Raw genomic sequence first — 15,925 nt, forward strand, 5'->3', positions numbered from 1 at the left:
GTCCTGGAATCGAGCGCTGATTCCACCACGACTACTGTGTAAACTTGGGCAGATTTACTCACGCCCTTTGAGCCCTGGCTCCCTCATCTGTCCAGTAGGGATATTGGACCCACATCCCAAAACCGTGGTGAGGAGTAATGAAATCTCTCATGTAATATGCCTGGCACATAATTGTTAACAAAGAGCAGCTGTTATTATTGTATGATGTCATCTTCTTCCAGCTCCCCAACCCCTGTGAGCCCTTTAAATGCTCTATCCCCAGGGTTCATCTTTTTTTTTTAATAATATATTTTTTATTGATTTCAGAGAGGAAAGGAGAGGAAGAGAGAGAAACATCAATGGTAAGAGAATCATTGATCAGCTGCTTCCTGCACGCCCTCTACTGGGGATTGAGTCCAAAACTTGGATCAAACCTGGGACCTTTCAGTCCACAGGCCAACACTCTATCCACTGAGCCAAACTGGCTAGGCCCCAGGGCTCATCTTTGATTCTCTTAACAACTCTAACAATTCATCCAGGGCCATGGGTGGGTTTTATTTTTTGAATTTCTACAACCATGCATTGATTAACCTGAAATTTCTATCTATAGACCACATCTCTCCCTGGACCTACTGGCAGGCCTCCAAAATAAGATGGGAAGTTTTCTGGGAATTATGGAGGGAGCAGGCTGGAGGCAAAGAGGCTCCGAGGGCAAGGCCATGAATCCACTAGAGGTCAGGGCCAGCCTGGAGCAACAGGGGAAGAGCAGATGCTGACCAAGCTACCGAATCCCTGCTGGCCCAGCAAACCTCCTGAACAGGAAAGAAAGCACCGCTCAGTTTATGCTCCTTGAGGCTGTCTCATGCCCTTTTCATCCATAACGATCATATGCTCAATAATCAGTAAGTATTATTATTATTCTCTGCGGTGAGATTTCCAAAGGCTGAAATAGTGAAGACCCTCAGCAGAGGACTGGGAGAAGGCAGGGCATGGTCAGTACAAAACAGCAAAAAGGACTGCAATTTTTGAGTTAGATTCAGAACAAGAAGAAGAACAAGGAAGGGATGGGTTCACTTTCCAGAGAAGATGGTAGAACGTTAACCAAGAGAGATGACGGAATTACTCAACCCTCAGTAGAAGTCTATTGTTAACAAAATAATCTTCAAATTGTGAAAATAAAATAAGCATAGTTTGGAAAGGAAATGGAAGCTCGGTAACAAAGAAGGAGAGTCAGTGAGCAAAGTTAACTCTTGTGTCGAGGCTCAAAAATGACATCAGAGGACAGTCAAATAACTTGCAGATGTGATCAGCGTCTGTAATCTTGAGAACTCGGAAGGAAAGCTTTCCCAACTTCAGAAGGAGGGTACGTGATGTGTGCTTGTGTGCTGGGAACAGGGGTTGGGAGTGAATTCTGGGAATTGCAAACCACTGAGCTGAATGTCAATCCCAATTAAATAGACGGTCTGTGACCATTGAGAAAAGAAACACTTGCTTACCAGGAGCCAATTCACTTGAAACAAGGCGTGTCACAAATTTCACTTCCATTTTTAAAAGGGGTTTTACTGACAAGGGGAATCAGTGGACTTGTTTGGGAAGGCAGCCCATCCACATAATAAGGATTTATTAACCACTTCCTGTGACAGGGATATACATATGACGAAGGTGTGATTTCAGAAATAGCTCACATCCCGGTGAACTAGGGGGTGACCTGTGGCTGGAGGGCAATGATGTTAAATGGGGTCACAGCAGGTAAAATAGCTCTGCCCAGAGCCTGCCCATTAATGGGTCAAGGTCAGTTCAGAGGGAGATCTTAACTCTGCTTTGATTCATGTCCTCTTCAACAATTTGATCAAAGACCAGGTTCTAAAGACCCAGAAGCCATGCATATCAGAACCAAAGGGATGGCCACCTGCTAGAGGGTGCAGTTTTGCTTCAAAGTGATCTTGAATGCTGTTGGGACAAACAATGTCACCATGTTCCAACCCAGGAAAATAAAGTCTTAGAACTGACTCTTGGGAGCAATAAAAATACAAAGGCAATGAAGCTCCTGAGTTCGGTGAGAAGTCTATACTCCATGTGAAAAGCCTGTGAATGGATCTCAGAAACACTAAGAAAAGTGCCTGGCACATAGTAGGTGCTATCTGGGAGCTAGCCTTTGTTTATAAGCACTGGTGGAAGCCCCTCCTCACTGTCGTGCTGCGTCATTCTCGTAGGGTGGATGGGTTTATGATCCCCATGCAGGTCTCTCCCAGCCACACTGACTATGGGCTCCCACTCTGCGGTCCCGGCAGAAGAGGGGGTGCTCAGTTACCTTCTCCCCAGGTGTGACGGAGATGCGCCATACACAGTGCATGTGGGCGGAGTAGCCATTGGGGTACTCAGGAGAGGAGAAGTTGCCTGTGCTGTCTTGTAGGGTCTCTCCGCAGGCTGTCAAGGAAAGGAAATAATTGAGTGGCTGGCTGCAGGGGCCCAATCCCCCTGAACTTCTGGCTTCCCCACCCTGAGCCCTGGCATCTTTGTAGGAGAGGAAAAGAGCTCAGGAGTGGGGAGTCTGGGATGGTCCTGTCCCTTTAAGACCCAGCTCTTTCTCCTCAACAGATAAGCTCACACCATCCTACCTCCCTGCCTAGTGCTGCAGGATGTCCTGTTGTCAAGGCAACAGGTTCCAGAGTTAAGGTCAGGCTCCTTTGGTGAGCCTCACTCGTCCTCACTCCCTGAGAATTGCTCTGCTCTCTCCATTTGCTGCTCCTGGTGCCCCCCACCACCCCCGCACCAGATCCTCAGAAGGTAGATGGCTCAGTGTTTCACCATCACCTGATCCTAGCGCCAGTTTGGTCCATAACTTGAATACTACCCCTCCCAGGGGGCCCTTCCACCAAGCAGTCTCAGTGTTCTCTAAGGCTCTCAGCTTTAACTTCCTTGGTTCCAGGTTCTGGTCTCTGCCTGCCTAGGGCCCTGCCCTCCGCTCCTTTCCGGCTCATCCCTCCCTGCCCCGACCTGGACACTTGTAGAGCTTGCGAGCCTGGGCGATGTCCCCCTTGCTGAGCCGGGTCCTTTGGCCGATGGGAGGTTTCACTCCATTCACCTCGTACTTGGGAACAATGGTGTCCAGGAAGATGCCCCTGAGGAGGACAAGCCCGACCTGGGTGAGAATCTGATGGAAGGAGGGGTGGCATGTCTGGGTGCACCCAAGGTCATGACCCTGCCAGAGCCCAGACATTCCTCAGCAGGGTCAGGGACGGGTGGAGACATCTCACCCTGTCATTATGCTGCCCACTGACCAGCAGCCACCCTGCTCCGTGGCAGCCACACCACAGGAGCCTGGGGGAGCCCCAGGAACACTTTGGGAGGTCAGGACACAGGCCCAGGATGCCCTGGGGACCTACTGGTGCCAAGCTCAGTCTGGCCCCGACTCCAAGCACCAGGAGCGCTGTGGATGTGCCTCCAGCCCCGGCTTCTGCAGCCCCTGGGCCGATTCAGCCCTGGCTGCCCTTCTCCCAGGATGACCCAGTGCCAACGCTTTACCCTGTTGGCACAGCTGCTCTGACAGCACCTGGGACAAGGCCAAAGGGCAGGTTCCACCGTGGCCAGAACAGACCCTGGGGACAGCCCCACCATCAGTCCTCCTGTCCTCCTAGTTCCTGCCTTCAAAAGCCTGGGTGTTTCCATCTGGGAGGAGGGGAAGCAGGCAGCCCTTCACCTCCCCAGGGCCCCTGACTCACACCAGCTGGGTGGGACTCAGCAGGAGGTGGAGAGGGATGTGGTGAGAAATGTATGGGGGGGCGGGGGGCTGTGGGCGTGGGGGACAGGATGACCTCACCACCCTTCCTCGGTCTCTGTCCCTCAGGTCTGGAGGCAGGAAGACTGGGTCAGAAGGAGAGCTGAGGACAGGGGGGAGGACTGCTGTCTGGGACAGAGCCGGAGGGGGGGCAGATAGAGGATGAGGGATGAGGAAAGCCAGGCCTGGGAAAGGCCAGGCAGGAAGGAGTGTGAGGAGGATGAGGGTCGGTTCCCACACAGGCTAATGAGAAGCTGGGTGGGGATGACTGGCCCTTTGGGTTCTAGCAGTGACTTTGGGAACCTGGGCCCGGGATAGGAGTAGGTGTATATGTGCTTGTCAGGTGGTGAGGGGGCTGGTCCAGGGCAGGAGCTGGCCTTTGCACAAGTTAGCCAATTACAAAAAAGGCAGACAGATCAGAAAAATATGCCCCCCTCTGGTCTTCAGCAGAGGGGTAACCCAGCTCCTTTGGGCGGACACAGTTCTGGGCCACAGCGCACCACCGCTGGCAGAGTAGCTGGATTTCAGCCCCATGGGCCAGGTGCCCTCGGTGTGCACAGCTCTAGGTGAAGCACCCAGGCTGTGTGAGTCCCGGCCCTGCCATGGGCCCAGGGTAGAAGAGGACAGCAGGCCAGGCAGCACCCATGGGTCCTCTGCTTGGGGGCTACAGCTGCCCAGGGCCCACTCTTGTCCTTGCTTACAACCCCAGTGGGGCAGTCTGGTGCAAAGTGGGAGGCCCCAGAGGGCAGGATAGTCTCTCACCTGGAGAATGTGTTGCGGGCATAGTGCATGATACTGTCAAAATCGTAGGTCTCCCCCAGGGACTCTACCTCTTGGACCTCCATCTTCAGGAAGTTATACTCCTGCCCTGAGAAAACCACGAAAAGGGGGTGGGGGTGGGAGGAGGTAGATCTGTGTGGGACACAGGGTGGGAAATGGGGTCCTCCCTGTACTTGCGAGGTACCCCGCTACCTGAGGGTCCTGGGAGCAGCCAAGGAAAGCCTGGGGGAGGGGCAGTCTCTAGAAGAATGTCCACAGAGGGGCGGGGTGAAGGAGGACTTGCTGCAGGGAAGGCTCAGGGAGGATGGGAAGGAAGCACCCATTTCTAGAACCACAGCAAGATGAAAGCAGTGAAGAGCGGAGGAGGCTGGGAGAGAGGGCGGAACAGGAAGGGAGGAAAGAGCACAGCTAGGAGGAGGGAGAGGGAAAAACCCTTGGAGGGCAGAAGAGGCGAAGAGCAGAAGACTGGGCAAAAGTGAAGCGAAAGACTCAGCATGGGAGTGGGCTGACCCCTCCCCCAACCCCACCCTGAGGGCCAGCTGGGTTCTGGCTGCTGCGGATGGTTCCTGTGTCGGGGATCTGGGCCTGTGGTGGGGGTGGGGGTGCCCAAAGTGGCTCCACGACTGATCTGTGGTCCCTGAGCTGCTACTGGCTGGAGCAGATGCCTCAGGGCGGGGTCTGGGCCAACCTGGGCCCTAGGCTGGGCTGGGACTACAGGCTGAGTTGATCAAAGGTGATGGCTAGAGGGAGCAGCTGCCACCCCCAGCAGGGGCCCTGGAGAGGGGGCATGGGCAGGAGCCACGGCGTCCCGCCTCCTACCCCACCCCCCAGGTCGAAGTGCATACCTGGCTGGATGTTCTCGCGCACGATGGAGACGTGGCGGTCCCGGTCGGGCCGTGTGTGCTCGTGCCAGAAGCCGATGACGTGGCCCAGCTCATGCACCACGATTCCAAACTTGTCACAGTTCTTGCCGATGGAGATGGCCTGCGGGCCCCCACCACGGCGACCCACGTAGGAGCAGCACCTGGAGGGCGGGGCCAGCTCAGGGGGGCGGTCCCGAGCTGGGGGAGTGCATACGGGGCTGGGGTCTGCTCGGGATGTGTGCCGGCGTCACAGCCACATCCTGGGGAGCGTTTCTGGGGAGATGCCTCAAGGCAGGAGGGAACGTTGACGCAGATCTGTGCGCAGGTGGGGCAGCTGCAGTGCCCAGGGCAGAACAGGGGTTGGGGCATGGCCGAGGGTACACTGCCCAGGGGCCCCTGCTCACCCGCAGGGACGATAGGTGAATACAATGTAGCTGTCCTCATCGGTGCGCTCCAGGAAGGTAACACAGGTGTGCTTCTCCCAGTGCCGCATGGCCTGCCGGAAGACTGCCCTCTGGCTGCCTGCGGGACAGAGGCGGCCAGGCTGCCACACTGTCCAGGTGGGCCTGCCTCCACCCACTGCTCAAGAGTTCCCGCCGGATGGGCTGCTCACCAGTGAAGTTTCCCCCAATGACAAAGGGGATGACCCCATCAGGCCACACGCGCTCGGGTCTGGACGTCGCCGCCCGCCGGCTCCGGGACCTGCTTCTCCACCTGCCCGGGCTTCTCCTCCGAGGCTGCCCCTTAGCCTGCTGGCAGCTGAGGGTAGAGGAGTTTCCTGGAATTGAAATAATAAAACATTGGTAGCAAGTGAGTGAAGGGGGTGAAGGGGAAAGAAATTACAATCATTCTTCATTTGGGGGGGATTCCAGATTTACCCATCCACTACCATTTATTTGTAGCCCCAAAATCAGTACCCTTTAACTCTTTCTTTTTTCTAAGAGTTGAGACAATTTGAAATTTAACTTAAAACCGAGTTTAATTGTAGAGAGTTACTCACCATTTAGGCCACATCTAAATTTAATAACTAATACTTTATACTTATTTCATAGATTAAGGTTCAGTGTTTTCATTTTATTTGCCATGTCTAGGGTTAAACATTTATTACATGCCCCTCCCTTTTTTTAAAGTTACTCAGTTTTCAAAATATGTAACTGAGAGTCTACTAAAAGCAAAGCACTGTATTAGATTATTAGGGTGATTCAAATATGACCAAGATTTTGATCTTGTCATTAGGGAGTGTGCAATACACTGGTTGGTAGGAGAAGTGTGACAGGCACTCAGGTAATTCCAGAACAAGTTAGAAGATGTAAAAACCAGTCTCAACGTGGCTTCTTCTGTGTACCCGTAGTTCCCTCTGCTCTTTCATGGTCGCCTGCTGACATGCACAGGGCAGTGAAAAATCTGAGTCACTCAACACGCACCTTCCCAGTTGAGGTCCTACAAGATGGTGAACAAGTATGTTTCCCCGTCTACTTAGTGCCATGTTTTTGGCATTTCTGCGCTTTTTCTGTTGGTGATTTTGCTGTATAAAAGGCTGCACTTTCCCCACTGCACTGAAGTGCTGTCTGCTGTTCATATGTACAAGAGGCTGGTGATGTGTCTTATGGAGAAAATACATGTCTCAGATAAGCTTCAGTCAGGCATGAGTCATGGTGCTGTTGGCCATGAGTTCAATGTCGATGAATCAGCTGTATATTAAAAGGGTGTCTCTAAACAGAAACACACATAAGACAGGGCTACATGTATTGGTAAGTTATGAAAATTTTGTGACCACAGGCTCACGGGAACTTAACTGTATTTCTCTTAGTGTTCGCTAATTCAGTGTTCAAAGTGACTGAATAGAGTGACTATAAAGTTATTCCATAACTTCATGCAGAGCTACCATGCATAGTGAGGGTTGACTGTAATGAAAAAAGGGAACAATGGGGACCTGAGACTGGAAAATGTTCCCTCTCGTCCAATAAACCTTCATGTTTGTGGCACATATAGAACTTGATACATTCTTGTATATTTCCAAGTACACATTCTCATTGGACACCGTAGCTCTCTGGGATGGACAGGGAATGTCACTATCTACCTTTGACAGATGAGGAAACTAAGGCCAAAGTCACGTGATGGGTTAGTGGCAGCCTAGGTGATCTAGCTCCTCCATTCTGCTCTCAGGTACTCAGGTAATTCCGGTCTATTAGTTCCCACTAAGGTCGAGTAAGACTTGCTAGTTACCAGGTCATCCTCCAATGCCAGCTGCTCTCTGGGGTAGTTTGATTTTCACTCCATGAGCTGCCCATGCAAGGGCAGCTGGACAAGACAACTGCCTGGCACCACCAGAGTGTGCCCAGAACAGGCTCCAGGTGAGCATCCGTACCCTTTGGTAATAGGAGAGCGACCGTGCTGCAGGGCAGTGAGGAGGTTGGACAGAAGTGAGCTATCCCAGGCCTCATCCTTCCCATTCCCTCACCCATTCACAAGTACCAGGTGGGTTGTTAGGTGTTTGGACCACATCCTGGGATAAGAAGGACCCATCCTTGACCTTGAATAGCTTTGAGTCCAGCTGGGAAGACAGGTACATAAACAAATTGTTGCAATGTAGAGCAGTAAGTGAGATGCTAACAATGTAAGCGCAGAGCAGAGAGAGCATGGAAAGTGGAGGCACAGTCATGTCTGGGGGGCCGAGAGGGGGCGATCAGGGAAGTTTTCACAAGAGAAACTCTTACAATGGGACTTGGAAGAGGCAAGAAGCTTGCAAAGTGGGAGCAAGAGGAGAAGCCAGGAGGGATTGTGGGGGTGAGGAAAGAGCCTTGGGTCTGGAGTGAGAGGCTTGGTTCCTGTCCCAGCTCTGCCACTGACTAGCTTTGTGATTTTGAGCAAGTCACATTACCTCTGTGAACCTCCGTGTTGCGGGAGTTGTCCTAACAGTTACCTTTGAAGGTGGTTGGGGACAGTCAAGTTAGATAGTGCTTTTGAAAGTACTTTGTAAACTCTAAGCAAAAGAAGGTCAGTTCTTAGCTCCTGGGAATGTCTGGGGAAGGGATACAGATAGCCTAAGGCAGTGGTTCTCAACCTTCCTAATGCCGCGACCCTTTAACACAGTTCCTCATGTTGTGGTGACCCCAACCATAAAATTATTTTCGTTGCTACTTCATAACTGTAATTTTGTACTGTTATGAATCGTCATGTAAATATCTGATATGCAGGATGTATTTTCATGGTTACAAATTGAACATAATTAAAGCATAGTGATTAGTCACAAAAACAATATGTTAGTATATATGTGTTTTCCAAAGGGGTCGCGACCCACAGGCTGAGAACCGCTGTCCTAAGGGACGACAAGCCCTTATGCTGAGCTCAAGCTCATGGCCTCTGTCCCGGGAGGCCAGGAGGGTCCCGGTTTCTCCAATTCTGGAACCCATTTCTGAGACACAGGAGGGCCAGTCCGGACCCAGTGTACCTGCAGCTGTGATGGAAGACCTGCGGATCGTAAGCTGTCTGAAGTCCGAGGCCTGCTGCACCCGGAAGGCCCTCAGATCCTCCTCATCCAGGGCGATGTCCCCGAGGAAGGCAGCTAGAGGGAAAGGAGAGGCCGGGTGCTGAGTGAGTCCTCCTACCCAGCACTGACAGCCCCAAGCCTGTGGGCACACCCCAGCCCCCACAGCAACTTTACTCCTAACCCTGAGGAAGGCGGGCAGTGGGGGCTGACTTGGGATCTCTTGGGAGACTCATGCTTCCTTTTTAGTTGGGATCCCAGCAAAACTGATGCCCAGCCCCTAGAGACCTTTAGCTCCAGGAAGACACAGTTATGTCATTTATTCCATCGTTCTTTCACAAATACTTAGTCAGTACCCACTGTGGGCCAAGCACCACTCCAGTGATTAGCAAGACAAATGAAGTCCCTGTCCCCTGGAGCTGACCTTCAACAACACAAAAGTAAACAAAGACTGAGTTTGAGAATTCCAGACGGTGGTGGGTGCTATGAAGGAAATAGAAGGTCAGATGATAGCGTGTCTACTTTATGGGCCCATCCATAACCTTGGCACTGTGCTGAGCATGTGGTAATCACTCCACAAACGCTGTGCCCATTATAATGAGGGGGAGATAGGAATAAAAAGTGGAACAGACAGGAACTTTAGGAAAACCAGGACACGTGATGGGAGCTTCCCAGCCAGGAGGAAAGGGGTTAATAGTTCAAGTGACTTCTATTCAGTCTCAGGGTCCCCTCTCTGGAGGAAGAAAGTACTGGGGGGAAGGAGCTCCCAGGGTTTCTGGAGAGATGGGCTAAATAGTCTATCTGCTTTTTGAGAAATTAGGGGCCAGAGGAAACAGGCCGCAGAGCTGAGCGCTCTGGAAGGAGCTCAGACCTAAGCTTCACGCAGGGCTGGGGTTAGGGGGGGGCGGATGCAGGAGGCGGAGCGGAGGGCAGCTTCCCTACAGCTCCACCCTGGCAACATCTGCTTCTCATCCCAGTGCTACACGGGCCTGGTGGGCAGCATGACACAAGTTGTTTTAACCTTGAGGCCTTGCACACACACAGGTTCCTCCTCCCCAGATGGCCAGCTGGGTGGACACACACACACAGAATCAAGATACGGGGTTCGTGCTCCTACAGACACAGGGTGACATCCACATTCATGCCCTCAGAGCTCCGCAAAGTCACAGGAACACCCCTGCACACATGACCAGTGCCCGCACCTCCCTGAAAGGTGTGCGGCACTGGATAAGGTTTGTCTGAGTGAAGCATTACGTTGCTATTCCTTGGGCCTGCAAACACATGCTCACAGATACACACTCTTCTGTAGCTGTGACCGAGAGCTGGATCGGCAGAGAGTGGGAGTGACTTGAGCAGTTATCGAGGTCAGCTCTCCCTTTTACAGATGCAGAAACTGAGGCCCAGAAGGGAAATGATTTAGCCAAGGCCATGCTGATAGACACTAGACAGGCAGGATTTATAGTTCAGGCCTCCTGGTTCCCAGTTCAGTGCTTACTGCACTCAAGGTCATTACTTTTGTAAAACCCATATTGTAAATACATATACACAAAAACAGACACTCAAACACACACACACACGACAAAAAATACACACACAGTCACAGACAGTCCCAAAAAACACACATGCACAAGCTCCAGCACACACAAACCAGCTCTAAGTTCTGAACTCATTAAGCCAGTAACAGTAGCGATAATGATGTCTGTATACTAGCAAATGTCTGTTGAAATTTATGTGGTGTTTTCCAGTTGACAAAGTACTTTCACAATAATGAATTCATTTAATCCTGGCCCACCCAGTACATGCCCATTAAGCCATACTCCACCCATGCACTTGCCTAGGAGTGTCCATTACAAACTCATGGAGAGATAACCTCCCTGACTTTAGAGATCAGAATACTTGGGCCTAAGAGGGGAAATGACTTGTCCAAAGTCACCAGCCCATAAATGACCCAGTATCTCTTCCACCACATGGAAAAGATTCTCTTATTAAAAATGCTACCCCTGGCTCAGCAACTGATGGGACAGCAACAAAAGACTCTTCTCAGCTGACATGCAAAGGTAGCCTTAGCAAGGACATGGGATGCGAGGTACATCCCAAGGGAGCAGTGGTGGGTTTCTACAGGCCAACATTCACACAGGCCCTCACAGGCCACATGAACGCCCCCAGACACTGCACTTCCAGGCTCACGCACCCACAGCCATGGACATCACCATATACACGTGTGCCTGGACATTTAGACTCCTCTTTGGGCGTAGCCACAAAGAGCAAGGGCTTTGGAGTCAGGCAAATCTGTCTTTGAATCCCAACTTGGCTACTTCTGGCTGACAAGTCATATAGACTCTGCTAAACCTCAACTTACTCTTATATTTAGAGGAGCTAATAAAGAATCTCTCTCCTAGGATTCATTGACATGAAAGAAGGCATGTAAATGAAGCACCTAGGACAAAGCCTGGAGCATAGTAAGCACTGTTAATGGACACTGTTACTATTACCCTAATAACAATCCCATAAGCTCCAGTTCAGCTCTCCACTTTCTGGGGGCACACGGGTTCACCCACAGGGGCTTCCTGGCTGAGTGAAGCCCGAGTGCTCAGAGCTGTGCTGGCCTGTGGGATAGGGGCAGTGAGGAGGCCAGTGGACAGGCCCTGGGCTGGCCACAGAGCTCGTCTGCATAGTCAGTGCCCTGGGGTGGGGATGTCATGGCTGAAGAATGCGTGGGAACTGTGGGGGCGGGGAGAGATGAGGTGGGCAGGAGAGCCTGATGGTCAGGGCTAGGCCTGAAGGCCCTGCCCCTTTGGGATCCCCACTGGGGACTCTAGGAAATCTGGATGCGGGGGAGTCCAGGACTCCTCTCCTCTTATGGAAAAAAAGCCCTGGGGTCAAGGTCAGGATAGTAGTTGTTTTGAACATGGAATCGAAAGTTTTTGTTTTGTTTCCTGGCTGTAAACCAGCCAAGGAGCACTCATGGCTGCTCCATCACTAGGTCTCAGGAGTAGGAGAGAAAAGAAGAGAGCCCACTGGATCCCATGTACCCATCCTTCAGGTTGGCCTCTTGACTTACAGGCTCTTCCTCTGGGGTGTGGCAAGGCACCTCTTTAGCGGGGGACGGAGAAGAGCTGTCTGATGCGATGAAACCCCAACATCGTGTACTGGGCATACACAGGTCCATCACACAACTGCAAGCTTCTAGCCGGGACAAGGCATGTTCAAACTCCCACAAATGCCCGTACTTAATCACAAGTGTCCACTATGCACAGGGGCATATTTGCACACACATGCACTCAGAAGTACACACATGGATAGCTGAAGAGAAGACTTGCCCACAAAACGGGCACATCCACAAATGTGCAAAAACACACTCAACCACTTTCCTGTGTAAGCCCTAGTATTTTCCTGCACACAAATAACTGTATGTGCATACCCCAGTTCCTCTGCCATGCCATCGAAGGAGAAGGGCACCTTTAGAAATAGTGTGTGGGAGATAGATAGGTAATTAGTCGATTCCTCTGGATATCCTTAGGAGGTCCTTAGCGGCCCGAGGAATAACATATTCTACTCCTCCCTCTTCCCCCCAAATCTCTGGAGAAACCAGACTATTTGAGAGTTCTTTCTCCCTGGCGAGTCCCGTTGGTTCCCCTCCATCTGGAGCCCAAGGAGATTGTAAGTCTTTTCCGCCTCCCTTGGGGCATGTAAAAGAGAAGGTGACTCAGGGGGCAGGGGCACAAGTGGGAACGTGATTCATTCAGAGTGTCTGGAGGGGGAATGTGGTCTGGCAACAGAAGAGACTGCAGCATCCTAAGCTTGGAACCTATTCCTCTGAGGCTGGGCCACGAGGCTTCCGGGGTGAGGGTGGTGATGAGGGCTGGTGAGCTAACGGCCCACCTCACCTCCCAAAGCAGACCTCTGAGCTGCCAGGTGAGGCTGAAGTGAGGCCCGCGCTGGCTAGGGAGCAGTGCCACGGTCTTCCCTGCTTATGGGAGCAACTGGGTCCCAATTCCTGCCTCCAAGTCTCTCCCAGAGCCCTGCCAAGTCACCCGGGCAGCCACATGGAGCTGGGTGTCTCGGGGAAGGACCCCCTTGATGGTTTGGCAACCTAACATATACGAAATCAGGACTTGCAATCTCCCTGGGCAAGAGTGAGCGAGCAAAAGGGGGGTGGGGGCAGTGCTCAATGGAACCAGCTCCCAGCACACACACAAAGACCAGCTCGGTGTCGTGCTTATTGCTCTGGTTTTGCCCAGAAGATCCAGAAACCTCTCCAGGGCATGAAGGGTCTTAATTTTGCCCTTACTGCAGAGTTGTGTGTGCAGTAAGGGCAAATAGTGTTGTGTCTGACAGTAATAGCAAGAGGTGACCTCAAATGAAGCAGCCTCGTTATCCTGAGAGATCGCAGGTGAGCCTGGAGAATGAATGGGGCTTTCATTCTTGGTCCTGTGTGTGCAAGGAGGTGGAGCAGGAAGAGGAGAGACCCGGAGAGGGTCGTGTGAGCAGGGGTAAGCAGGCACATCAGGTGCATCCAAAGGAAGGACAGGCATGCCTTGGAGATGTTGCAGGTTTAGTTCCAGACCACCGCAATAAAGTTAATACCACAATAAAGCAAGTCACACGAAAACTTTGCTTTCTCAAGGCATATAAAAATTACGGTTACACTATATTGTAGTCTATTAAGTGTGGAATAGCGTTGTGTCTAAAAATGTACGCACCTAATTAAAAATATTTGAATGCTAAAAAATGCTAACAATCATCTGAGTCTATTGGGAAAATGGCACTGACAGACTTGCTTGACATAGGGTGTCACAAGCTTGCAATTTGTTAAAAACACAATTATCTGCAAGGTACAATAAAATGAGGGATGCCTGCAGAGCCACCCGCAACCTGGAGGTCAGGGATCAGAGGGAGCAAGAGGCAGGGCCTGGCAGGAGAAACAGAGAAAAGAGCCTGGGGACCTGAGGGTTGAGGATGTGGGTGTGGGGTCTTAAGGATTCTGGGCGGAGGGAGGCAGGGCTACACCAGTCACACCCGGGAGGGAGGCCTGATCTGACCCTGATTCTTGGCCTTGTCAGACTCTTGGGCGCTCTCAACCACCCTCAGGTCTGGCCCAGCTCCCCACCAGCCTCACTTCACCCTGGTGTAGGGCTTTCTCCAGAACCCTTGTTTGAAGTTCCAAGTCAGCCAGCCCCACCCTAACATGAAATCTGAGACTAGGGATACAGCCCTCAGCCTCCTGCTGCTCTGAAAATCACTCCCAACTTCCAACTAGTAGTGAAATGTGTCAGATTGACTTCCTACCCATTCTTTAAGGCCTTGCTCCAGCCTGCCTCCTCCAGGAAGACACCCAAACCTTCCCAGCCTGCTCTGCTCCCCGTTTCTCCACCACCACCACCATACCTGGGCTGCAGGGGGGACGGAAGCTCCTTGAGCCTTGCGGGTCTTTCCCTCCAAGGTAGCACACACACCTCTTGGTCTGTGCTGTTGGTTACTCCCCATGTATTGTCCCCTCCTGGACAGCAAGGTCCTTGAGGGCAGGGGCCATACCTGACATTTCTCTGCGTCTCCCACAACTTCAAGCCCAGGGCCTGACACATACGAGGCATTCAGTAAATGCAGATCAATTGAGTGAATAAGTGACACAAAGACAGAGTTGGGGAGACACTCACTTTTCCCGAAAACCAAGCCAATCCGCTCAAAAAAAAAAATGAAGTGAGAGTGTGGGACACAGAAAACGGAGTAGACAGCCAACATTTATTTAGTGCTTATTTATTATTTATTCAGCGTGCGTTAAGCTCTAATAAGTGTTTGATATATGTTCTCATAGTTACCCCTTACCACTAACTCTGCAGAGAGGTGTACTGTCAGTTCCATTTTACAGGCGAGAAAAGTGAAGTTCACAGATGCTAATTAACATTCCCAAGGTGGTACATCTAATGAGCTGAGGATCCAGGATTGACAGCTAGGCCTACCTGCCCACGCTCTGTCCACTTAGCCTCACGCCCACTCGAAGCCCAGGGAGAAAGATGACAGCTAACTCGGCGGTTTACCCACAGCCCAGCAGGGGTGGGGGATGAAGGGCAGAGGGATTCGGTTTCTCTGTGGGAAGGGGTTCCTATTCTGCAGTTTTCTGTGATCCATCCACCCAAAGATTGGTCCCCAGGGTCAGGACTCCAGCAACCTGCTGCCCTCCCAACCCTGACGCCACACGCAGGCACTCCTAGAAGTCCAGGAGCGGTGCCACTCACTGCCCCTGGCTCTGGCTCTCTGGAGGAAGGCTGAAGTCAGAGGCAGGAAGTCAAGGAAAGGTTCTGGTATCTTATGCCCTGTGTGTTCTCTTTCCCAAGGAGCCTATTCAGGGTCATCGGATCAGGCAAAGAGCCGGAGTGCCTGGCCATCTGGTCACTGCTGGGGCAGGACCTCTCTGGGCCTAGCAGGAGTGAAGCGGTTACACAGTCTTCATGGACAAAGAGCACACACACACACACACACACACACACACACATATATATATACACACACATACACACACACACACACACTCCGGGCCCTGACCTCAGCTAATTACTCTCCAGTGTCTATGGCCAGAGAGAGCGGATATGCAGCGTCTGAGTTCTCTCTGCTTCCCCCCAGCTGGGCCTTGGGGAGCTCCTGGCACACAGGGGCAGAGGCAGGTCCCCTCCTGCACTGGCTTCTCTGACTTTGCATCGGGGCAAGCCCATAAAACAGCCATTTGTCTTGCCTGTGTGTGCGATTTTAATGTCCTCCCGAGCATGCTCTCTCTCTCTCTCTCTCTCTCTCTCTGGCCAGAAAAGTTTCCTGCGGGAGGAAAAGCCTCCTTGGCTGCAGGTTTCTCTCGGGACCCAGGGAGCTTGCTCCCAGGAATCCTCTGGGAAGACAAGAGGCAACGGCTTCCACCAACGGCCCAAAACTTCAGTCTGAAAAGTCCCCCAAACTTCCCCTCCCTCTCTCCCTCCTTCTTTTGTTCCCCACAGCATTGCCAACCAGGCAGCTCCAGCATTCCCACACCGGACCGTCCTGCCCCCACCC

At 52.0% G+C, this 15,925-nt stretch overlaps 1 protein-coding gene across 1 annotated transcript in view; it reads right to left on the bottom strand.

Moving 5' to 3' along the window:
- BMP1 (bone morphogenetic protein 1) overlaps positions 1–11,100 on the bottom strand; it is a 34,053-nt gene extending 22,953 nt beyond the window's left edge. Inside the window, exons 1-8 of the mRNA XM_006778382.2 lie at positions 11,079–11,100; positions 8,852–8,965; positions 6,014–6,178; positions 5,805–5,922; positions 5,383–5,561; positions 4,520–4,625; positions 2,977–3,101; positions 2,291–2,406 (exon numbers count right to left, since the gene is read on the bottom strand). Coding sequence (XP_006778445.1) covers positions 2,291–2,406; positions 2,977–3,101; positions 4,520–4,625; positions 5,383–5,561; positions 5,805–5,922; positions 6,014–6,178; positions 8,852–8,965; positions 11,079–11,100 — 945 coding nt within the window. The remainder of the gene's footprint in view (positions 1–2,290; positions 2,407–2,976; positions 3,102–4,519; positions 4,626–5,382; positions 5,562–5,804; positions 5,923–6,013; positions 6,179–8,851; positions 8,966–11,078) is intronic.
- Between the last annotated feature and the right edge of the window lie 4,825 nt (positions 11,101–15,925).

Source organism: Myotis davidii, unplaced genomic scaffold, assembly GCF_000327345.1.
Source record: "Myotis davidii unplaced genomic scaffold, ASM32734v1 scaffold448, whole genome shotgun sequence".
Lineage (NCBI taxonomy): Eukaryota > Metazoa > Chordata > Mammalia > Chiroptera > Vespertilionidae > Myotis > Myotis davidii.